This window comes from Caretta caretta, chromosome 27, assembly GCF_965140235.1.
Source record: "Caretta caretta isolate rCarCar2 chromosome 27, rCarCar1.hap1, whole genome shotgun sequence".
Classification (NCBI taxonomy): domain Eukaryota; kingdom Metazoa; phylum Chordata; order Testudines; family Cheloniidae; genus Caretta; species Caretta caretta.
In genome coordinates this window covers 16,507,059-16,532,021 of record NC_134232.1, presented here as the reverse complement: position 1 = coordinate 16,532,021, position 24,963 = coordinate 16,507,059, and the positions used below count along the sequence as shown (strand labels likewise).

At 44.0% G+C, this 24,963-nt stretch overlaps 1 protein-coding gene across 1 annotated transcript; it reads left to right on the top strand.

Moving 5' to 3' along the window:
• Positions 1 to 11,023: 11,023 nt before the first annotated feature.
• Positions 11,024 to 17,621, top strand: SOST (sclerostin). Its single transcript, XM_048830437.2, has 2 exons — positions 11,024 to 11,309; positions 15,628 to 17,621. Exons 1-2 carry the CDS (start codon positions 11,090 to 11,092, stop codon positions 16,047 to 16,049), a joined length of 642 nt encoding a protein of 213 aa, XP_048686394.1. The 5' UTR covers positions 11,024 to 11,089; the 3' UTR covers positions 16,050 to 17,621.
• The last annotated feature ends 7,342 nt before the right edge of the window (positions 17,622 to 24,963 follow it).

Genomic DNA, 24,963 nt, shown 5'->3' with positions numbered 1-24,963 from the left:
CATGATGAACATTACGGTGTAATTTGCATGGAATTGCAGCAGTCCTCAAGGGGAATGTCACAGATGGCCATAATTACAGCAAATGAGAAGAGCTGCCTCACACCTGAAGAGAGGTTCTCAGTAGAATATGATTTCTATGGACATTAAGAGAATACTCAAACAACTTGCACAATCACCTGGGTTCTGTACACACACAATCTGGGTTCAGTCCCCACAGGTTACCTGCTACTTATTGGCACATTCTGTAAAAATGCAAAAAGGCAGAAAAGGGGAGGATCTGTCCTAAACACAAAATGAAAATGTGTTTATTAATCAAAAAAGTAGCTCATTTTGGAAATGCTGGAACAGCCCTGATTTGGCAGTTCTGTTAAAGCTCCCTCCACTTTCCCTTGTTGCAGTCTGGGCAGAAATGTTCTTTCCAGGAATCAACTGTTCAAAAATAAGACTTTTTAAAATTTCATCACAAGCCTCCCACATTGCTGAAAAGCTGCAGCATTTGGGACTGAGCTTAGTGTGTCCTGCTAGTGTCTCAAATTATGCCAATTGCTATAAGATGTCAGCACCTGTCAATTGCAATTAAAGGTTTGCAAGTTAATTACCCAAATCCACATTGATTGTAGCTTACATTTTCAAAACACTGAACAATTTTCTACTTTATTAAACACAAAGTCAGTTTTTAGGCACAGCTAAGATGTTTATAATTTCATGAAAAGGGGACTCTGCCCTCTTTTCTGTGGTGCACCAGTCCCTTTCTTCCATCTCAGATGCTGGCCACAAACAAAGCTTTCCAAGTCGTACTTGTTACATTATGTGCTGTAACTACCACTTAAAAAGAATCAAAGGTGAAAAAATATAGCAGAGCAGATATGGATTTTTGAGAGCTGAATTGCAGTGAGCTGATTTTCTTGCTGAGCACCTCCACTGCCACTGAGTTCATAAAAATACTGAGCACCCTTAATCTCAGAAGAGTAGGCCATGCATCTTTAAGTGGGCATGTGTGCTGGCAGCTGAGTGTTTGCACATAGCTTATTAAGACTTGTGAATAGCAACACCAAGAGTGTGAATGGACAGTATTGATATCTTCTGCAGCACAGGATTTAGGCTCTGCTTCTACTGGAGGCAAGGGGAGAGAGAACCTGAAAAATGAGACTTTGCCACCAAACAGATTAAACTGCAGAACTTCAAGCAGCTGGATGGGGCTAGGCTGTGAACTTGGGTTACCCATTTGAGATCTTTTATTCTGCAAGTCTAAGCATTGTCTCATTGCCGTCGTGGTTTAAATCTGCACTGAGAATACACCTCTGGGCACCTCACAGCTGGTGTAGAAAGCGCTCAATGTAAGCAGTGGTTTCCTCTGGTGTTACTGTAGAAATCCCCCAAGTAAATAAAATCTACAAATCTTAACCCCCCAAAAAAGTTGGTTGTTTTTCTTTTCTTTTTTGGGTGTGTGAGAGAAAGGGAGGAGAAGAGAGAACCAAGGATGGAACATTTTTGTGGAGCAGGGAGCTCTTTTTCATAGAGTTGCTGTAACCCCTTTCCTCACTGCTGAATCTCATCTGCGTCATGGCATCTCTTTTAGGGCCTTGGCTTGCTTATTTCTTACTCCTCCCACAAATCCTCTCTCCTCACTGCTTGCAATTCAGAAATGATATCTCAAAGTTGTATCCATAATGGCTGAACAAATGGTCTCTCTTTCCTGGCTGTCAGAGCTGTATGCAGATATATGTGGGATAATTAATAATGCATATTTATTCTGTTTGGAAGAACAATGGCAAAAGTGATAAGCACAGAACTCCCATGGATGTTACTCTGAGCTGTAGCTCACGAAAGCTTATGCTCAAATAAATTGGTTAGCCTCTAAGGTGCCACAAGTACTCCTTTTCTTTTTGCAAATACAGACTAACACGACTCTTACTCTGAAACCTTTTAGCCCTGAGTGTTTCAAGCCATCTCCCATTACTGAAACAACCATTTCCCAGATGCAGACACATTTTATGTCATCAAGTCTTTCCCATTTCTAACCACAGGGGAAAATCCCCTGCTGTTTTAATTCTTAGTGTTAGCACTCATTCATGCAGTGTTCTAGAAACACTATCTCAGGGCTTAAGTGGTGCATCGGACCTGTGCACATGAGTAAATTTCACTCTGAATCTTTTATGGAGGATGAACATTGGTTACTAGATGACAAGCAATAATCTTTGAAATGCTGTTGCTTGTGTGGTGTATTGAGTTTACCCTCTGTGAACTACCAGCCACTAGTAGGTGACATGATTGCAAACACGTTAGCAGGTCTGATTTTCATCTAGCACTGGATATTGGTGGAGCGTGGGAGAACTGACAGACAGGCACAGCAGACTATTGTAGATAGCACTGGTGCATATTCTTCCTAACACCAACATTTATGGATATTTCTCTAAACACAGAGCACAGCCTCTTCTTGTGTGTCTGATTCCTGTGTGTGTGTGTGCACGTGCACCACTGCCTTGCCTTGGGGTGAACTGAGAGGGAGTAAAGTAATGTTTGTTTCAAACAGCGGACCCCAGTTGGTGTTACAAGGTGGCTGTCTATTGTAGCAGAGATGCCTTAGCCTTAGACCAAGACTGATCTTATCTGGCATATCCACACCAAGAAAAAGAATTTTGAGTGCATTGTAATATTAGCACAAGACACAAATCCAGGCAACAAGAATTTTAATCTGCTTCTCCTTTCCCCCATTCCTATAAAAGAAACATTTACTGGATTTCTTTTTTCAGATCAATAGAGCCCCCAAACCCAGGGTGCATTAAATGTCAGTTATCTGTACAGGGATATGGAGAATTCACTTTACTATGAGAGAAATCAATGACTTAAGTAACTATGGATTGGCTTGTTGACGTTACATTGAAGAATTAAATTGAAAGTGATTGACATTTGATGGCATTACATGATCTTTTAGCCATTCACAATGAGTTTCTTTCTATTTCCTCTCAATGAGATTATTCCTGATTTATGGACATATTTATCTCTGACATTCACTGTCTCACACTTTAGGCTGTTCCCACGTTGTGCCACCATCTACAGCTCTGTTCTTCCTTCAATCAGTGGAGTTACATGGGTGTAAATGAGGGCAACGTATGGCCCTTATTGTAGAAGTAGGCGCTTTACTTGACTTACTCATGTATCTAAACTCATTTCACTTAGGATTGCCCATTACAGTTCAGTCTGTTCCACCATATATTTAGCTGTGCCACACCTGAAGAAGAGCTCGGTGTAAGCTCAAAAGTGTGTCTCTTTCACCAACAAAAGTTGATCCAATAAAAGATAGTATTTCATCCACATTGTCTCATTGCAATTTAAGTTGGTTGCACAGAGTATTATTTTAATTAGCTAGGATGGCTATCTTTGACAGAGGAATAAAGGTTGTATAGTGACATATGCAAGAATCATGATAGTGAGGTTTCAAAGGATTTGGCATCAGCTATTCCCTTCTAAAACATTAAAAGATTTTTGAAATGTACATGGCAAAAATCAGACACAGCCGTCAGACTGAGAATTGGCTATATAGCAAGTACCCCTATCTTAAAGAATAATGAACAGCTAAGAAACACTGCACAAACCGAAGGGATAATGGATCCCATTAACAAAGATGATTAGTAATCGTAACATTTTATTTATATAGCACCAATTTACCCAAGCGTCCTCCTATGTATGCTACACTTAAACAAATATAGTGTACATGGCTAAAGCCCTATGGGTTTGCAATACCAAACATTAAATCGGCAAAGAGACCCATGCACCTCTTAGAGAAAATATGCCACGGCTTTAGTAGGTACCACACTGGCAAAATGAAACAATCCTTGTCAAGAGCACAGTGGTTACACCAATATATCTGTTCTAATTTTAGTTTTAAATTCAGCAGCTCTGCATTGCCTGTAAATTGTTAGATTTTAAGTAGCTATAATTCTTGAATAAGCAGCAATTGATGCAAGTGCTTATTCTTTCTACCACTCACCCATTCATTCCCTTTGAAAATAAGCCCTAAGGTACAGGATGTTCTTCAGGTATTTGAATTAAGGATTTGTTTGTAATCCCATTACTTTGTGGGAGCTAGCCCTGCAACTCCCACCAGATGGTGCTACAACCCTATCATTCTTCACCAAATGGAGCCATAATTCCATCCCTTGTCACTAGATGATGCTAAAGACAAGCCACTTTGACATGCTTGCCCAGTGACACTTCCCATCCTATAAATACATTAATGAACAGATTTAAAAGCCTCTTTTTAAAGCTAGTCTTGGTTCCAGGACATGTCGCTATTGAGATAGTTTGAAGTTCCTTTTTTCTATGGGGTGGGACACTCCCCACCTCAAAGTTACCATCACACTCACAGTAATGCCTGCCCTGATTTCCTCCAGACTATCCCCATCACTCAGCATCACCAGGGGCTCTTACAGTGGAAATCTGGAGTTTTTCTAATGTGTGTTATGTAGCATGACTCTCTTGTGGTTGCAGTGTCTGAACTGAGACATTAAAGAGGAGGGGCAGAGATGTCCTAGTAGGAAGCTAGGGAGTCTCTCCTCTAGGGTGACCAGACAGCAAGATGGGGGGTAATAGATGCCTATATAGGACAAAGCCCCAAATATTGGCACTGTCCCTATAAAATCAGGACAGCTGATCACTCTACTCTCCTCCCACCTCCAGCCCCTCCCTTCTGCTGCAATGTTTTGAAAATACAAATGCAAGTCATTGGGTGCAGCCTGATGCATTCAAAAGGCAACATATTGCTCTTCAGCAGAAGCTTTATGAACCAGAACTAAAAGCTGCCCCAGCAGGGTTGGTTTAGCAGCATCCACAAAGGTGCAAAGAGCAGCTCAAGAAGCAGGGAAATTCTGCCCCTTGATCTTCTGTGGAATTGAAAGCCTGGACAGCTTGTAAATTGTGAGCCATAATTCACTGCAGAGCTCAAACGCACACATAGCTCACAGGCCAGAATGTCTGCCCTTGCCCAGGTATTTCTCCCGCTCCAGTGGTTCCACTGAGCACCAGATGTTTCACATGACAGGCTTGCTTTCAGAAGCTATTTTTACATGTGTGTGCCTGCATAATGCAGCACTGGGCCTCTAGACAACAGCATCAAGGGCCTCAGGCTAACAGAGAATGTGGTGGTAGGTCTAGACAGCAGCACCCAGACACTCAGAGAATGGAATGCCAGTTCGTTCCCTGTACCAGCGCACATCCCCACATGGCAGAGCTAGCAGGGCTGCTCTTTCAGCTGGAGTTGTAGTGCTGAAGATGGGTCTCTTGTACACTTAATACTGCCCGTTAGTGGGTGTGCATGATGATACAGTCTACTGACAGGCAGAATCACAACCTATTTTTTTCAGCGGACCACACTGCTTCATTTGGTGTGCAGGATGAACCGTGGATGAGGCTGGAACCCATAGCACACCTGCTTCAGTCATTGCAGAAGCCAGATGATGTGAATGGACTGAGGTAAGGGGCTGCCAAAAGAGGTAGGCTTGCTTGTAGTTAAGGCACTAGACTCAAGACTGAGATTTAAGCTCTTTTCCTGCCTCATCCACAGAGGCTGAGCCCTTGGGCTAGTTGTTTAAGCCAAAGTTTTCAAGTGTGGTCTGATTTTGGGTGTCCCAATTTTTGCATTATTTCTCCCAGGACCCCAATGAGCAACACGGATAAACATTAGCACAACGCTTTTAAACATATTTCTTCCTTCAATTATACATATATGAGAAAAGAAAGTTTTGTGCTTTGTGTATCCCTAAGACCAGATTCCTTAAATGTGATGTTTGTACTAAAGATCTGACATTGACAATGATAGTACGATCCTGTGAAATATTCTCTGTGCAGACGCTTTGCCATGCCATGAAAGGTAGCTACAGACAGGCAACTTCATTATTTAGAAATGTGCAGTTCTGGAGACGGTTAGATAGAGTGGTGCGTGAGTGGAAACTCCTCTGTGATTATCAGTATTAACTCTCTTTGGTGCTCTGCACACTTCCTGCCCAGTCCATCCATCTTCTGTACATGCTGCCATGACTGTGATCCAGTCATAGAATCATAGAATATCAGGGTTGGAAGGGACCCCAGAAGGTCATCTAGTCCAACCCCCTGCTCGAAGCAGGACCAATTCCCAGTTAAATCATCCCAGCCAGGGCTTTGTCAAGCCTGACCTTAAAAACCTCTAAGGAAGGAGATTCTACCACCTCCCTAGGTAACGCATTCCAGTGTTTCACCACCCTCTTAGTGAAAAAGTTTTTCCTAATATCCAATCTAAACCTCCCCCACTGCAACTTGAGACCATTACTCCTCGTTCTGTCATCTGCTACCATTGAGAACAGTCTAGAGCCATCCTCTTTGGAACCCCCTTTCAGGTAGTTGAAAGCAGCTATCAAATCCCCCCTCATTCTTCTCTTCTGCAGGCTAAACAGTCCCAGCTCCCTCAGCCTCTCCTCATAACTCATGTGTTCCAGACCCCTAATCATTTTTGTTGCCCTTCGCTGGACTCTCTCCAATTTATCCACATCCTTCTTGAAGTGTGGGGCCCAAAACTGGACACAGTACTCCAGATGGGGCCTCACCAATGTCGAATAGAGGGGAACGATCACGTCCCTCGATCTGCTCGCTATGCCCCTACTTATACATCCCAAAATGCCATTGGCCTTCTTGGCAACAAGGGCACACTGCTGACTCATATCCAGCTTCTCGTCCACTGTCACCCCTAGGTCCTTTTCCGCAGAACTGCTGCCTAGCCATTCGGTCCCTAGTCTGTAGCTGTGCATTGGGTTCTTCCGTCCTAAGTGCAGGACCCTGCACTTATCCTTATTGAACCTCATCAGATTTCTTTTGGCCCAATCCTCCAATTTGTCTAGGTCCTTCTGTATCCTATCCCTCCCCTCCAGCGTATCTACCACTCCTCCCAGTTTAGTATCATCCGCAAATTTGCTGAGAGTGCAATCCACACCATCCTCCAGATCATTTATGAAGATATTGAACAAAACTGGCCCCAGGACCGACCCTTGGGGCACTCCACTTGACACCGGCTGCCAACTAGACATGGAGCCATTGATCACTACCCGTTGAGCCCGACAATCTAGCCAGCTTTCTACCCACCTTATAGTGCATTCATCCAGCCCATACTTCCTTAACTTGCTGACAAGAATACTGTGGGAGACCGTGTCAAAAGCTTTGCTAAAGTCAAGAAACAATACATCCACTGCTTTCCCTTCATCCACAGAACCAGTAATCTCATCATAAAAGGCGATTAGATTAGTCAGGCATGACCTTCCCTTGGTGAATCCATGCTGGCTGTTCCTGATCACTTTCCTCTCATGCAAGTGCTTCAGGATTGATTCTTTGAGGACCTGCTCCATGATTTTTCCAGGGACTGAGGTGAGGCTGACTGGCCTGTAGTTCCCAGGATCCTCCTTCTTCCCTTTTTTAAAGATTGGCACTACATTAGCCTTTTTCCAGTCATCCGGGACTTCCCCCATTCGCCACGAGTTTTCAAAGATAATGGCCAATGGCTCTGCAATCACAGCCGCCAATTCCTTCAGCACTCTCGGATGCAACTCGTCCGGCCCCATGGACTTGTGCACGTCCAGCTTTTCTAAATAGTCCCTAACCACCTCTATCTCCACAGAGGGCTGGCCATCTCTTCCCCATTTTGCGATGCCCAGCGCAGCAGTCTGGGAGCTGACCTTGTTAGTGAAAACAGAGGCAAAAAAAGCATTGAGTACATTAGCTTTTTCCACATCCTCTGTCACTAGGTTGCCTCCCTCATTCAGTAAGGGGCCCACACTTTCCTTGGCTTTCTTCTTGTTGCCAACATACCTGAAGAAACCCTTCTTGTTACTCTTGACATCTCTGGCTAGCTGCAGCTCCAGGTGCGATTTGGCCCTCCTGATATCATTCCTACATGCCCGAGCAATATTTTTATACTCTTCCCTGGTCATATGTCCAACCTTCCACTTCTTGTAAGCTTCTTTTTTATGTTTAAGATCCGCTAGGATTTCACCATTAAGCCAAGCTGGTCGCCTGCCATATTTACTATTCTTTCGACTCATCGGGATGGTTTGTCCCTGTAACCTCAACAGGGATTCCTTGAAATACAGCCAGCTCTCCTGGACTCCTTTCCCCTTCAAGTTAGTCCCCCAGGGGATGCTGGCCATCCGTACCCTGAGGGAGTCGAAGTCTGCTTTCCTGAAGTCCAGGGTCCGTATCCTGCTGCTTACCTTTCTTCCCTGCGTCAGGATCCTGAACTCAACCAACTCATGGTCACTGCCTTCCAGATTCCCAGTCAAAGTCCCTAAGCCATGTATGGGTGGACGGGTTAGTACTCAGGTCAAAGACGTCCTGGGAACTGCTGAAAGTATGGTTGGGAATTAATTAAGTGGCACTCTTTCCTCTAAGTCGATACTGAATTAATGTCCCAGCCTCGTGCTAGAGGGCGCATTGCTGCTGAAGGTGGCAATTTTCAGATGAAATATGAAGCCAAAGCTTTGCTCTCGCATGGAGCATTCAAAAATCACATGGTTCTTTTGGCAAGAGTAGGCTGTTATGTAGAATGTATCTTGCCAGGGCACCAGATTTATGTAAAATGACCCTGGATACAGGAACTGTCTTTCCTACAAATCTAATCTAGCGTGTAACATGGCTGGTCAGTGCACTCAAACATGAGAATGGCCAGACTGGGTCAGACCCATGATCCATCTAGCCCAGTAGCCTGTCTTCAGACAGTGGCTGGTGCCAGTTGCTTCAGAGGGAATGAACAGAACACAGTAATTTATCGAGTGATCCATCTCCTGTCCTCCAATCCCAGATTCTGGCAGTCAGTGGTTTAGGGACTCCTGGAGCATGGGGTTGTGTCCTTGGTCAACTTGGCTAATAGCCACCAATGCACCTGTCCTCCATGCATTTACCTAATTCTTTTGCAATATTCCAGTCCAGTGGTGGTAGGTGAAGTAACCTATCACACAGTGTGTGTGCAGTGCTTTGGGATCCTTCAGAACTCAATGGGCTATACAAATGGGAGGTATTATGATGTCTAAAGTAAGTTGTAGCCAACTTGTCTGTTGTGCAGAATCCATCCGCACCTGCACATCTACAACCTGCATTGTCCTGAGGAAAAATGATTCTGGAAAAACACCTGCCTTTGAAATGGCTCAGTGTCTGGAGTGGATGTGAATCTCAGGGTTTAGCAGTCATTGCTTTGAATATTAGAGGAAGTTATTAATGAAAGCGAATCAGAGCAGATTGTGTGTTTATAGAGGGAAAGGAAACAATAGTGGTGGAATGTTTATGTAACCATCCAAATAGAATTGGTTGGCGACACTTCTTATCAATGAATGATTTTCTGATAAACTCTGCACAAAAAGCTTCATGCATGAAGGAAACAAGGAAAACTATGTGGCATCCCTCCACATAAATAGAAGGGAAACAGAGAGATGGTGGAAGAGGGAAGGAGATATTAAGGAAGAGAGATTACATGCAACATCAGAAACTATTGCTTTTAGATTCTCAAAGGGATATTTCGGAAAGGAAGATTCTCTGAGTGAGACGTAAAACTACATAACTTTGGGTGAGAAAGAGACTAAAGAGACAGCTCCACAATATATGGTAGATGCCACTGAATCAGAAATGGACCATCATGTACCATGGGTCCATTGTTTAAAACCCATCCACCTTATTACCACTGTGAAACCTGACCTATACACGTACATCCGTGTGTGTGTCTCCTTTCAAATTCATCCTGTCATGACTCCATTATTTTCAGTGAGGTTACACCAGGGATGAATTTATCCCGAATATTTGATGTATTAACTTCAGCCACACCTGTTTTCCTTGTTAGGCTAGTAGGACTGTCAGAATGGAATTCAAGCCCTAAGTGATGAGTCCCAAGTAGGTAGGGAGATACAGACAGACCCACCTGTTTTGGCTGTTGAGTAGGTAGGACAAAAGGTAATGCAGTCAGATAATGGAGGTTGCTCTTGACACTCTGAACAACAATTTAAAGAGTGGAGTTCAGTTATACCCTTTGCATCTGTTTTAAATTAAATAGTTTCATAAGGCTGAGTTGGTCCGAGATCAAATTCTGCCACGGCTGTTACTCTGAAACAGTGCAGTGTGCAACACAACCAGGCTTCCCCACACAGCTGCCTTCTTTAAGCAAACAGCTCTTTCTAAATGCTCATGGTGCCTCATTACCGTAGCTAAGCACCTCTCAAACATTAAGATATGTCTCCTTACAACACCCCATGCAATAGGGAAGTATGATTGTCCACAGCTTGCAGATGGAGAACTGAGGTATAGAGATGATGTGACTCACCTAACATCACCCAAGAAATCTGTACCAGAGCTGGGGTTGTCCTGTGTCTCAGTCTAGTGCCTTAACCAGAAGATCATTCATCATCTCTTATACACAGAGCAACCACGGCTTTTAAACAACAGTTTACCCACACTCTTGTATCTAAAAGTCAGCAACCCTCTCGTGGTGATAAGTACCAGTAACAAAGGGCAGTGCATCTAAAAATGTGCAATGAACCCAAAGGCAAATGCAACAAGAGAGAAATATCCCATCAAGCTGTACAGTGTGCAGCATCTGGCTCCTTCTCCCTAATGTTTGTTTATTTTATAGCTTAAAAAATAGAAAAATCACAGACACACTATTCTAGGAGAAGTTATTAGGCAACCTAGTCTTAAAATGGTTGGAAAACCAGGAGCCAAAGAAACAAATATGGAAGGAGAAGCATTTTTAATTGTGAAAACATTTGTTAGGCCTGGGATGAGCTGCAGACTGATGAGTCTCCTGGCAGATATGACTATCAGTCGACACTGGTGCCTGGCAGAAGAATGAAGCAAGGGACAAGTTTTTAAGTGTGTGGATAAAAGTTGTAGAATGTTTTGGAGAAACTACCCCGCCTCCCCATGTTACAGTGACAGATTTGGGATGAATGAGTTGTCTGGCCCTTCCCACTTTGTGAAATCATTGGCTGCTTGGTTCTAAGAGGGATTTAAAAAAGGAGAATATTTTGCCTTTGCCTGGGATTTGAGACTGTGAGAGTGCTGAAAGGCTAATCTCTGTGCTGCCACTATGCAGATCTCTTGGGCTGTGTGCTCTGTCTGTGTCCTGATCCAAATTGCTGTCCACACGGTAGAAGGGTGGCAAGTGTTTAAAAATGATGCTACAGAAATCATTCCTGAGCTCCCTGAAAATACAGAAACACCAGTGGAGCAGACTTACAGCAACAACAACACAATGAACCAGGCAAAACATGGGGGAAGACAGCCACAGCAGTCTCTGGATCCAAACGGTAAGAAAAATAAATGTTATATTACAGCCTCAGAACCTAACAACACAATTTCCTGTGGGGTTTTCTGTTACTGTGCATGAGCATATAGTGATGAATTAACAGTGGGTAAACTGCTGTAGTGATAACAAATTCAATCTCCTGTTTACCCTTCCCAGTGTTTGCTATGCCATTTCTTAAACAGAGACCAGTAATAGTGATTATTACCCAACAGGGAAATAAGATGTTATCTATATCTAACAGTTTCACATCTACTTCGTTATCTGTAGGTACTTATGTGGCCCGCTGCAGTAGTATCTCAGTGTCTGTCCTGTTACAGAAGTTATAGTGGCTTTTTTACAGCTGTAGGTGGAGTTTAGCACTGTAAAATGATCAGAAATAAATCCATCTGAATAGCTTAGGAGCTATAAGCAGAGCAGCTGCAATGTGGAAGTGTGCAACACTGAATTGGCCTGGGCAAAAGATATTTTTACCATAGCAAGGCCGGCCAGGAATATTAGTGACTGACATGATTTAGTGCTGTCCTCATGCTGTAAACACGGTGAGCAGGTATCCAGGGGAGCCCGTCTTCCTTTGAGAACAGAACAGGGCAAGGGCCGGGGAATGGAGGTGATAATGAGAGCATTGTTAAATATTCTTAGAGGAACACTTCAGGGATGGTTGTTCGCTCAGATGTTTGATTGCACTGAGCTGTGCTTGAGAAAGGTGCTGCTTAGTGTCTCATGGGCAGACTCCAGTAGGCAACATAAGCCTGTTATTAGCAGTTTAAAGCTTTCACAGAGGGAATCCACAACTGAATGTGATCAGTGGGAGGAGCATTTATTCTTCTGGGGGCTCTCTGTTCTGTACAGCTGCAGCTTGGACTGATACTTTAAATAGAACCAACATCATCAGGAGGCATCCCGAAAGAAATTCAGCATGGTACCAGGGCATTTGGCTAAAGATCCGACAGCACCAATGGCTCAGAAACGCATATGCTTGGGCTGAGGAAGGGGAAGAGAATGGTCAGGGGAGTTGCCACCAGCACTGCCAAGAAAAAAAGAATTTAAAAGTGAATTCCATGCTGGCAAAAGGTGCCAGATTGACCCCTACAGACTGAAATGTGTTTAGTCCCAGAGCAGATGCAGGGCAGAATTCCCACACCCACTGTGCCTCACTCTCCTCACCCGGAAGGACTCCTCCTCTAGGGGAGATTAAAGGTGAGAAGGGAATTCAGTCCATGGCCTCTGTGCTGAGGCTCTCAGGAAGGGGACTAAATAATGCTGTCTCTGAGGGCTCTCTGGGGTGGTGGTATGTGCTGGTTTGGGAACTGGACTGAGACCCCCAAACTTATCACAAACATGGGGCCAGAAAAATATTTTTTAAAACACAAGCACCCCTTTTCTTTTTCTGAGGGGGGTCAAATTCATAGGTTTTAATAACATCCCAGCATCATGACAGGGCACAATTCCCTCTTTCCAGCCCATCCCTGCCACAGTCCCATGGAATGCTCCTGCCCAGGCCCAGCATTGGCTGCCCTCCCTAGCAGCAGACCCTGTAGCAGATCCAATATCTTCAAAGGAGGAATCTGTCTTGCTGTTGGAAAGAAAGTTAGATTGTTGGGAGTGTCTCTCACTACCTTAGAGTTCCAGAGTAGCAGCCGTGTTAGTCTGTATCCGCAAAAAGAAAAGGAGGACTTGTGGCACCTTAGAGACTAATGAATTTATTTGAGCATAAGCTTTCGTGAGCTACAGCTCACTTCATTGGATGCATTCAGTGGAATCTGTAGCTCACGAAAGCTTATGCTCAAATAAATTTTGTTAGTCTCTTAGGTGCCACAAGTCCTCCTTTTCTTTTTACCTTAGAGTTGTGCAATCTGCCTCCCTGCCACTCTATGGGAACACTTAAGATTCGGGGGTGGGGAAGTGGGGGGAGGATTTTTATTCCATGACCCCTCAAAGAGACGTGGGGCTCTCTCGAGGAATGCCATGCATTTGTATAGCTGCATCAGTGTATTTAGTGGAGTGGGCTCGGGGTAGGAATCAGAGCCACAGTATAATAGATGTTGTCCCCACCAGAAATGAAACTACCTGAGACTAGCACCTGTGTGGTATCATGTGGGATCAGCGTGCAAGTAACACGGAAGGATGTGTGTCAACAGAAGCAGCACATGTCTGAGGCATGTGCCAAGGTGTCTAATATAGCAAGCAGTATGTATGTGCCCCATTGCTGAGCTGGCATAAAAGGCCAGAGTCTGAACCATTAAGACTACCCGAGTCAAAACTCAATTTCTTAAATGCTCAGGAAGTGCGTGAGTATAAAAAATCTGATTAACCTGTCTGGCTAAATCATACAGGGTCTTAGTATCAGCATGTTAACCACAATACTAGACCAAAAAATGTTTAATCTGGTAAGTGCAGTCTTTAGCATTGCTAAAATATGAAGGGGCAAAATCTATATTTGCATGACTATAACCCCCTCCCAAATGCAATGGGACTACTCATGAGTGTAAAGTTAAGCTTGTGCAAAGTGTTCACAGGGTTGCAGCCTAAGTCTGAATGAATAGACATATATCCAGAAAGCGGATCTCTGCTGGGTTAAAAAAAAAATGCTGGTTCTGTAGCATAGGGGGAAATCCTTAAAAATTCACTGAGAGAAACGTGTGTCTAAAAAACATTATACCACTAAGAAATTCAGAATTCAAGCTACTAGTCTCCTTTAGTGGCCTTAGCAGAGATGTGCCTTTTTCACAGCAAGGAGAATGGATGACAACAGCCTTCTCTTTGGTTTTCCACCTTTGTAGGTTTTTGTCACAATTAAATTCTCATTTGTGCTCCATGTATTTCTTTTGCTTAGACAAGATGAATAAAGTGTGTTCAGATAGATGAAGTTCAAGACCTTATTTGCTAAACAGTCTTCACAATCTGCATACATTTCAAACATGTGTAGCTAAGGACATTGATTGAGCAAAGACAGAAAGAAACCCTCATGGAGACAGAGCTCTTCCCCATTCTGATGATAAATGCATCTGAAGCATCAATTATTTAACTGGAAAGTTCTTTGCCTATTAAAAGAGCTTTTCTAAATCCGTAGAGCGAAACTCTCATATTTTCTACTGTATCCCTTGCCTCTGGCAATCTATTAAAGCACAAGCAAAAGCCTGGTAAGGTTTCTAATTCGGCAGAAGATGCCTCTGTCTGACTGAAGGTAATGACACGGATGATGTGGGATTAGAACAGAGAGTGGGAGGGCTGGAACGCCAAATGAGTGGTGAATTAATGGGTTCTCCAAGAGGTGGGAACTCAATCCTTAGTCACAGTTGCCATCTGCCAGTTTCCTTATTGTTCTTGTTATTAGTCACATGTCACTACAAGGGACTCTGGAGATCAGAACAAGGAGACCTATAACATGTCTGATGCTGGTCAGAAGCCTTTGCAGGGATCCGTGGCCCTTTACAGAAAACAGAAGGGACAAAGTCTGCACTTGTTCACACCTGTGCAGGCCGGCAAAGTGAGGGTGGAGTGGCAGAAGTGCAGGCAGAATCTGGCTATAAGAATTTTTATTTCGATTTTCACCAAAACTTTGGGCCAAGTTTTGCTCTTGCTTATTCCAGCTTAAGTCCAAAGTGAGCAACTGAGATCAATTGAGTTAAACTAATGTAAATGAGAGAAGGTTTTTAGCTCACAGGTGGCTTGAAGGGGGCAGAATCTGAGTCTGTTGGTCCTCCATTGCCCTCCTGCAGTTCACCCCCATGTCTCCAGTGGTGTTATTCCAGAATCACGCAGGTGGAAATGAGCAAAATTTAACCCTTAAACATCTTTATTTCTGCCCAGAGAGGTCAATGCTTAGGGCTGTTCTGATTCCTGCCTCAGCTTCCTGCACATCCTCTTTGCTTCCTTTTTAGCTCGCGTGTTTTCCCATGTAGCACCTGATATGTCTTTTTCCTACGTGGTCCTGCAGGTTTTAATCTCTTGTTTATACAAATACTGAGCTGCAACATGGTCTGCAGTATGGGGGTGTTTGGATGCAGGGTTTGGTGCAGAGCCAGCTCTTATTGTTCAATTTCTGAATGACAGAGAAGCAGATCCTTCTTTATGCCAACACCAGCCTTTCTCCTGCCTGGTGTGCAGCTTCCTGGGTAGGAGAGAACTTTACCTGAAATTTCCAGGTGATGCTTGCTTGACTTTAACCATCTCCTTGTGGGCTTTATTAGTACAATTTTGGATAAAAATGTGCTGGTTTAAAGGTCCTGGGGCTGGATTTCAGCTGCAGCATGAGGCTAGAGGCATGATGAACATGAAGGGATGGAGATGCCTGTAACCAGTTTGTTTTTTCATTGCAGATGCATCAGATTTCAGCTGCAGAGAGCTGCGCTCCACCCGGTATGTCATTGATGGGCCCTGCCGCAGCTTCAAGCCCATAAAGGAGCTGGTCTGCTCAGGCCAGTGTTTCCCCGCCCACCTCCTCCCTAACGCTATTGGCAGAGGAAAGTGGTGGCGCCAGAATGCCCTGGATTACCGCTGCATTCCCGCACACGCTCGCACTCAGCGCATCCAGCTGGCCTGCCCCCAGGAAGAGACTCGGACTTACAAAATCCGAGCTGTCACCGCATGCAAATGCAAGCGCTACACTCGCTACCATAACCAGTCTGAGCTGAAGGACTTTGGTAAGGAAACCATCAGGCCTCAGAAAAACAAGAAGCCTCGTCTCTCCAGAGCAAGGGGCAGCAAATCCAACCAGCCTGAGCTAGAAAACGCCTATTAGAAGGTCCCTTCTGAGAGGTACTGCCCAACAGCTCTGGATATTTTGCATTTCATCAAATGGCAGACAGACAGGCCACAGAGTAAGGTTTTGAACGCAGTGGAATCCCATTCCTCCTGCAACACTAGGTCAAGGGCTCGCATAGTCAAAACCTGTCGGATTCTAACAGCTGTGGTCTGGTGAAAGAGAGAAATTGAGCTGGTGGGAGCAGCACCTAAATTCAATGTGAAAGGAGAGTTAGCCTGGGAATTTGCATAGGGTTTTGTGGTGTGCACACTGAGAAAGGCAGAGGAAGCAAAGGTATTATGGTGACTTCCATATATTACACTTTGCAAGAGGTCATTGTCCTTACTTTGTCTGAACAGAGCCTTGGAAGCCCTCTCAAAACCACTTCAGGCAGGACAAGAATGAGAGTAGGGAAACAACAGGAGAAGAGTCAACAAGCTTTGACTGAATTTTAGGAAAGTAGCAATAGCAGACTAAGGAAATCCAAATGTTTCAGTGAAAAAGAATAAAGTCCTGCCAGATTTCTGCATGCCCAAGTAATTTCCTTAAATGAGGAGAAACATGAGTCAAACATGAAATTTGTGATCCCAAAGTGCAAGTATAAATGTGAGTCTGAGCCATTCCATATCTTTACTCTTATAGTACAAGACTCAACAGATTTAAGGTTGAGATTTGACACCATCAGAAATGACTATGGGATATTGAAACCAATCCTGCTCAGATGCTGGAGAGTGAGGCAGATGGCCACATGGAGGACCCTCCCAAACCCCATAACTCTATGATGTTCATCTTTTAAACAGATATATGGAGGGCCATACATATTTTTCCGAGAGTTTTTAAAACTACTTCTAACACAGTTCAGTAATTGACAGTGAGGGCCAATAGGAAGGATACTGAGTATTTGCCTTACTCCTCCGAAAGCAAATTGACTTTAGCATCAAAGCTGAGATGTCAGCTTCTTCTGTTCTCTGTTCTGCAAAGTTTGGATCATCTGACCGTATGCTCTGTTATGCTGGATTGGGCATGGCAGGTTCTGAGGGTAAGGTGCTGGTTCCACATTGGCGTGAGCCTATGCTCATTTGAAAACCAGTGAATTCCTTCTGAGAAGTCTTGGCTATGTGCAGTTCAGTTTGACAGCGTCTTTCCTTTTAAACAGCTTCACACCATTCATACATGTGTTTGTGTTTTTACATTAAAGAGTATTATTGGAAAGTTAATATTCAAATGCTGTACATATGCTGTAGGACTGCAAACCGTAGTATCACATAATCCAAAATCTGGATGGAATATAATTCCTTGCTGTTCGTATTTTCTGTGTAAAGTTGACGTAAAAATCTTCTAAGATGTGAGTTTACAACTTTGGTATATTTTGCAACTATTTTAAGTGGAACCAGAATCTAAATGTGAAAGCTATTGTTTCAAAGAGTAAATTACATATTTATTTTCTCATGTAAATTATTTATGCAAAGTTTTTTCTTGTAGAGAATGAGAAGTAATACTGCTTGCAAAATGTTAGTCTGTTATTTCAGATTTTAAATATATTGTTAATAAAGTAGTGACAATGAGTAATTACAGGAAAGACTTGTGTTAATTTTTAAGTCACAGTGCAAAGAAAGTCTGATGCAAAGCTACTGGGATCTGGTTCTCATAGCAGCAGTGAAGTCCATTACAAACTACTGGTCCAACATACTCTTCAATCTAAGAAGCAAATTCTTAAGTTCCCAAGAGTGTCAAAGCCGATGTGTGCTCCATTTAGTGCAGCACAGTTCTCTATCATTGTAGTCCTCAGTCAGCTCCCTCTGACAATTCACAGCACAGAACAGGGTGTGGCTCCAGCCAGTGAACACACTTCTCTGCCCTAGAGCATCAGGGTCCTGACTCTGCTCTCACACATCATGACCTAGGTCACTAGAAAAGGAGTACTTGTGGCACCTTAGAGACTAACCAATTTATTTGAGCATGAACTTTCGTGAGCTACAGCTCACTTCAGTACTCCTTTTCTTTTTGCGAATACAGACTAACACGGCTGTTCCTCTGAAATAGGTCACTAGAGAAATTGAGTCCTTGAGCTGCTGTCTCCAGTACACCATACATTTCATGGAGAAGCACAACCTGGGCAGTGAAGTAGTTCAGTGGTGTTTCAATCTACTTTAATTCTCTTTGTCCTCAGGGAAGGAAAGGCTCTACAGAATTCAACCACCCTCCAACTGGATGGTGTCTCCTTGCTCAAACATTCACCAACTGATAGAGCCACCAAAAAAACAGTAAGGTTGTTCCAAACTCTGTCATTGTGAAAATTGGGAAATCCCTTTGCTTAAGTAACCAAGCAGCAATTGGCTTTCCAATATTTCTGGATACAGTGTGCTCGTGTCTGCCCTCACATCTGCCCTTAAAGAATATGGGAGTTGCATCCATGTAACTGAAGGTCTAGAGTACATCTGATTTGCATGTCCATTCACTGTGAATTTCAATGTAGTAGATAGTGCTGTGCAGTGCTAGGGCAGCCCTTCACAGTAGCCCAGTGAATACCGCTCCTTATTGCTAATTCAAAGCCTCGGTGTGGAAACTGGATGCAGATTTTGCTGGATACTTGAGCCAAATTTTTCAAAAGTGATCTTTGATTTTAGGTCTCTCATTTGTTGTGTGTCCAACGTGAGACCCTTCGGGCCGAATTTTATGAAGAGATGAGCACCTACAATTGCAACTGAAATCAATGGGAGCTTGCTGGTGTTAAGCACTTATGAAGACCAGGCCCATGGTGTCTCAAGCTGGGCACCCAAACTCTGAGGCATCCAAAGGTAGTGGACATTTTAAAAAATGTTTGCCCTGCCAGTCTGTTGCAAAGAGACTTGCCTCCCAGGGTCTGGGTGATATTTCTTCTGAAACATCATACCTGATTCAAAGCCCAGAAGATGCATCTTAAAAGTATGGGAACAAATAAAAGCTGAAACAAAATAAAAGGGGTGCTCATGACACTTGCTGTGCCTGGGCCAGCCTCTTCACTGCCTGCGTTCCAAACTTTCTTCTCCTTTCATTAAACCTTCCACATTGAGCTCTTTAGCTAGGATGCCTCCAGGGCTTCCTGCAGCTGAGCTGTGTATTGTATTTGTGTGTCCGAGCACATTTTCTTGTCAAGTCCTGTGTACATTTACGGAACTGGTTGTTTGCATGCTATTTCCTAGCAGGTCTGTCCTGCTCATGGCTAGTTCTTGCTGTTTTTTTTATGACCAATGGAATGGGCATGCAGTTTGTGGGTGCATTCAGCTATCCTGTGAGCTTCTGAATCAATTCCTTCTGACCTACATCTTGGCATCTGGCATGTTACCAGGACAGGGGGTAGGACCTGGCACTGTTTTTGTGAACAGCTGGGAAAAGATGAAACTGGAGACCTTTACAGAGATGCTTCTGCTGCAGATTCCTGTGACAAACCCTTCCCCCTCCCCCGCCTCACCTCACCTGGTGAGCTGCTTGCAGGGGACCCCTCCTGCCATTGCTCTTATATTTCTTCATTCTGCTGCTTAAGCAAGAGATTAGGATATAATTCTTATATCTGTCCTAGTCCTCTGGAACAGGAAGGAGGATTTATGGAGGCTTCCTATCCTAACAGAGTCCTCCACTATGCCAGTGTTTGCCCAGATCAGGATAAGCCCAGCAGTGCAAAGGGGCGCACTAAGTAAAAAGGGCTTCCCCCCTCCACTCATGGATTTGGGGTTTGTCCTGGGTTGGAAGAATTGCTTGCATAGCTCGTTGTAGCACAGTGGTACCTTTCAGTTCTCTTCTCATGTCACTATCTAATGGCCTCCTCTTATTGCCAAAAGCAATAGCATTGCTAAACTCTGAATACAGGTGTGAAAGGTCAAACTAAACAGTAAAAAAGATCTATTTTATTTCTTTGATTTAAATTGCTGAGCATGAGAAACCTGAATAGCCACATGACATTTGATTGTACCCTTATCCCCATTTCCTTCCCTTTCTTGCATTATCTATTGCTTCACAACCATAAACTCCTTGGGGCAAGTACTGTGTTTTCAGATATGTTTACACAGTACAATGGGCCCGGATCCTGACTGGGGCTTCTGGATGCTGCTGTAATACACGATATCTCCTTAAGAGGGCAAGCTCGTCAGGAAAGTAAAGAGTGTGCTACCACAGTGAAGGGTCTTGAGAAAAATGTTCTAATTCACAGAAACATCATGGCCGCTGTCTAAAAATCCTGACTCAGGCAGCAGTTACCCTTCAGGGATGTTAGTCCTGAGACTTTGTACTTTCCCCATTTTTTTCCTTGTGTGGAAATAATGATCCACAGCAGCGCAGAAGCAAAGGGAATTCTCCCACACACCAACACTGGAAAGTCCTGGATTCCTCTTTTCTGCCTGACATTCATTTATTACTATTGCTATTTTATTTCTTGCGCTGATTAAAAGTAAGATTTTTCCAGTGACTATATTGTTCAGTGAAAGAAGGACATTCAGATGGCACAAACATTCTGCTGGCAGTGCCAGGGGTCCTGAATGATTCACCTTTTTAAAACTGTCCTCTTTAGTACATGCAGTAGTCTCTATCCAGTAAGTCCCCAGCCCAGTGGGCTCAGCATTAATGAGTTCTACAAACCAGGTTTCAAAACTCATGAAGTGCAGAAGGAACAAACATGCATTTTGTTTTTAGCAATATGATGTCAACTTATAATTAGCTTGTTGCACTCAAAGTAGTACAGTATAGAGGAATCTAGAACAGTTTTTCTATGGTGAACATGCTCAGGAGGCTTAAATTAACATAGAATATATTTATATGTAGTTTGAATTTAAATAGAGTATGTTACACAGTTGTAACCTGAAATTTGAATAAACGGAGACTCTCCTTAATAGGCAAGTAATGCCTCCTACTTTAAAACTAAACCACAGTTTAAAATAAGGTTGGCTCATGTTGCTGTCCTCCCAGCATATACAGCCTTCTGATGTTACCCAGGTATACAGCGCACAGACACAACAGGATGGTGGCCCTGCTCGTCTCTCAGCAATTTCAGATGGCAATGTTGAGCAACATAATTCCTGGCCAAGGGCTCGCAAATGCAGAAAGCTGCATGATTCCGCCTTGTCCCGCCTTTGGTGCAGCTGCTAGGGGAGTCTGTGCCATGGCTTGGTCTGACACTCTGCTCTGTCTCCTTTTCACTGACCCTAGAGTCTGCTTTTTCTCTGCATTCTTGGAGCCGAGCTTTGGTTTGGATTCACCAAGGAACAGAGTGAATGGTCAGGAATTGAGCCCCCATGGGAAGGAAGTAATGCGGCCCCCTCTATGCCTGGAATGACCTGCCCTGATCTTGTGCACCATGACCCCACTCCTCTGCCAATTAACGATAATAACATTAACATTTAAAATGAAGAAAAAAACAAAACTAAAAAAATAAGATCAGAGTCAAGATAAAACGCATAAGCACGAAACATGCTACATATTAAAATAACAATATGAATTATTACCATCATAGGAATGTCAGGGTGTTAACTTGCCTTTTCCACTCCCCCATGTCTCATGTCGTCTCTCTCTATGTCATGGGTAAATTACATTGTAAACCCTATGGAAAGAGCCAGTGTTGATAATTTGTCTGTAAAGTGGCAGGCACTCCTGTGGCGCTGCATTACTATTAAAGCACACTGGTGGGTCAGAAGGATTCATCTAGCAGAATAATAATGTCCAGGATTTGTAGCTCTTTTAATCACCAAAACATTTTACTTATTCTTCACAGCCCCTCGAGAAGGTGGGGTATGATTAAGGTCCCTATTTTACAGCTGGGGTAACCAAGGCACTGAGAAGTCAGGTGACTTTGCCCAAGGTCACAGGGGAGAGGGGACGGCATTGTCTGAGATGGGATTAAAGCTAAATTGTTTCTGGCTCCCAGTCCTGTGCACAAACCAAGAGACTGTGTCTCCCTGTAAGGAATGGGGCTGGGGGGGGGGCAGTCCTACCCTTTCCATGGACTCAGAGCCCTAACGGCTCCTTTGCTGTTCCAGCTGTTTTAGTGTTAGTGTCTTTTCCCACCTGTAGCTGGACAGAAGAAGGTTGTGGCCCTTCCTCGCAGATGAGGGCCTCAGCAGCGTTACTGATGCCTTCGTCATCGCAAGGCTGGGTTACTTTACAGACACCTGGCAAGCTACAGTCGTGGGTGCTCAGCAGTTCATGAAAATCAGGCCCCTTAAAGCTTGCCCAAACAGAACTCCCAAGAACAGAGGCACCCAAACGCTCCAGCCCCTTTTGAAAGTATTGGCCATGACTGGGCTGGGGCTGGGCGTGGCCAGGGAGTTGCAGATGGAAAGAAAGAAGAAATCTGCAGGATTGGCATGAGAAATACATCTCATATGGCTCCTGTGGGCAAAATTCGCTTGCTTCAGGCATTTGTGTCTAGCTCACTAATCCACCCCCACCCTTCCTTTTCCCTGGTGCTAGAATGGGCTAACACGTCTCCATTGGTAACACAGTCTTTTGCTCTACTGACAATGAGAGGGTCACTTTTGTAATGTGAATGACTGTCACTCTCTATTAGCTACTCAGTGAAGGCATCAGACTCCCATTGGAACTCTGCTCTGCCAGGGTGCCAAAACTGTCAACAAAAATCTCAACAATGGGTAGGCAGCCTGTTTGCTGTCTCTGCTGTTTGTCATACTGACCAGTAGCAGCTCATTGTTTCCATGTGCTCCCCCTTGTCTGTTTGTTGCAGCCACCAGTTGTCTCTCATCTTATTCTTAGGTTGCAGACTCTTTGGGCCAGGAACTCTCTTTGAGGCTTTGTTATGTGTTTGTTACCACATCTAGAACAATGGAGCCCTGAGCCCAGGCTACAGATAATAATCTCAGACTGAAGTGGCCCCAGCTATTTGCTTTCCAGCTAGTCAACTGAGCGCCAAACCTAGAAGTCATATACCTCCTCTCTCAAAGACTCCCACGTCTGTCAGGCCCAGCTTGTAGGACTAACCCTTGCAAAACCTTTTCATTCAAGCTCTTCCATGCACTTTCAGGCCTACTCACAAACCAGAGAATAAAAGTTTATTTACTTAGCGGGTTATCAAGCCTCTAAATTAAACAGACATCTTTATCATGTTGCCAACAATTTAATGCTTGTGGTGTGAGGTTATTTCGATGTCTTAAGAAAACAGCTCAATGCTGGCTGAATAAATAAATGATGTCGTTCTTCATTCATGCTACCAGATTCTTTGGTGTGAAAACTCCCCTGGGGAGAGGCCCTGGGACACAGTGGCTCCTCTGAGACTATTTACATCTGTCACATTCTCTAATCTCTTCTTCCTTCCTTCCTTCCTCTGGTCTATTTCCTTCCCTTTCACTGTAAAACAGGCCAGTATTTAACTCTAATGCTTCCAGCCTGCATCACATGCTCTACAGGTTGGGTGGGTATTTTTTTAAACCAGAAATAAAGCTCAATTTAAGATAATTACTCTCCCATTTGGAGGGGTTTGCTATTTGCAGGGCCTTTTTTTTTCTAGTCAAATTAGCAGGAAAAGTTGGTTCTAAAAGTGACAGTTTTGTTCTAAAATTGTTCTTCAGAGACAGGGAGGTGCTTAAAGTCTGAAGCTTTTCAGAAAAAAAAATATCTAGGTATCTAGGAGCAATACTGACTTTGTTAGGTAACTCACTACAAGAGGGTGAGTTCATTCACAAATCATAGTTCAAATACTAAAGGGAACAGGGAAACTATGGACCAGTCTGTACAAGGGACACCTGTACCGATTTAGCTACACTGATGTATTACATGGGACTTGGGCTTGCACGATGCACTTACCCTAGGAATCGGCACTGGTGTAGCTACATCCATACAAGTGTCCCCAATAGTGACAGCCCTATAACTTGCCTCCTCCATCAGTTTTTTGGGGGGACAGATGGAGGAGGATGAGTAATGTGTTATTAGCTTGCAGTGGGAACTGCTCAGTGAAATTCTAGGAGTTGGAGGAGGTCAGACTAAATTATCATAATGGCCTCTTCTGCCCTGGAAAGCTGTGATGCTGTGAGAAGGAGCAGTGTGGCATGGAGAATAAGAAGGGAAACTCAGGCAACCAGCTTTTGGTGGCTTCTCCAAAATTAGCTTCACCCATTGGGGTGGATCCCAATAAATGAGAGCGACAGTTATACAAAATACATGTCCTCTCTTCTCCTTCTTGCTGATGGTCTGACCTAGGCAAAATCCTGTCCTGGCTCTGTTTGATTTTGAAAAGGTGGGGCAGCAGCAGTGAGCTGGCCATATGGTGAGTCCTGGAGCCACCCTACTAGCACAGGGGAGAAGTGACTCTGTAGCATGTCTAACTGTGCTTTCAAAAGGAACAGAGTATATCCCTGGGGCCATGCTGCTAGCTACACCCCAAGACAACAGAACACTTCCAAGGGTGTTGGAATACTAGGGACATGTCAGCTGGGCCCTGTGGCTGGTGCTGAACAGAGCCTTCAACACAGCATGCTTACGAGGGTGGCCTAACCTTGCTGCTGCATGAGCCCCTTGGTGCCCCTTTCCCATGTGCAACACAGAACAGGGATTAGGCTCAAGATATGTAATTGGCTGAGCAGACAGCACGTTCCTCTCAGGAATTCAGTTGCTTGGGGACAGATCAGAGACAGTGCAGAGGCCTCTCATGTAGCTAGGTCTGTGCATACAGTCTAAGGCTGCCTATGAATTAAACTGGTGCTGTGAGTTAGTTCATCTTTAACTCACAGGCTTCAAGGGTCCTCCCGGGAGCTAAAGGCAGGCCAGAATGTTTTTAAAAGCTACATTTTCTAGGCTCAATGTTTGTTGTGTGAATGTCCCTAATGTGGCAGCCAGCTCCAGGAGCCAACAGGGTTATCAATGATAAAGCAGGTTTTTGCCATTGCACTTTGGCCGGCTTGTTTTGTTACAGATTTAGCAGAACCAAGAGTAG

Excerpts from the sequence above, each read along its gene's own strand:
- SOST (XM_048830437.2), top strand. The coding sequence starts at position 11,090 with ATGCAGATCTCTTGGGCTGTGTGCTCTGTCTGTGTCCTGATCCAAATT. Across the intron at positions 11,310-15,627 it reads GCAGTCTCTGGATCCAAACG|ATGCATCAGATTTCAGCTGC; the intron begins GTAAGAAAAATA and ends TTTTCATTGCAG.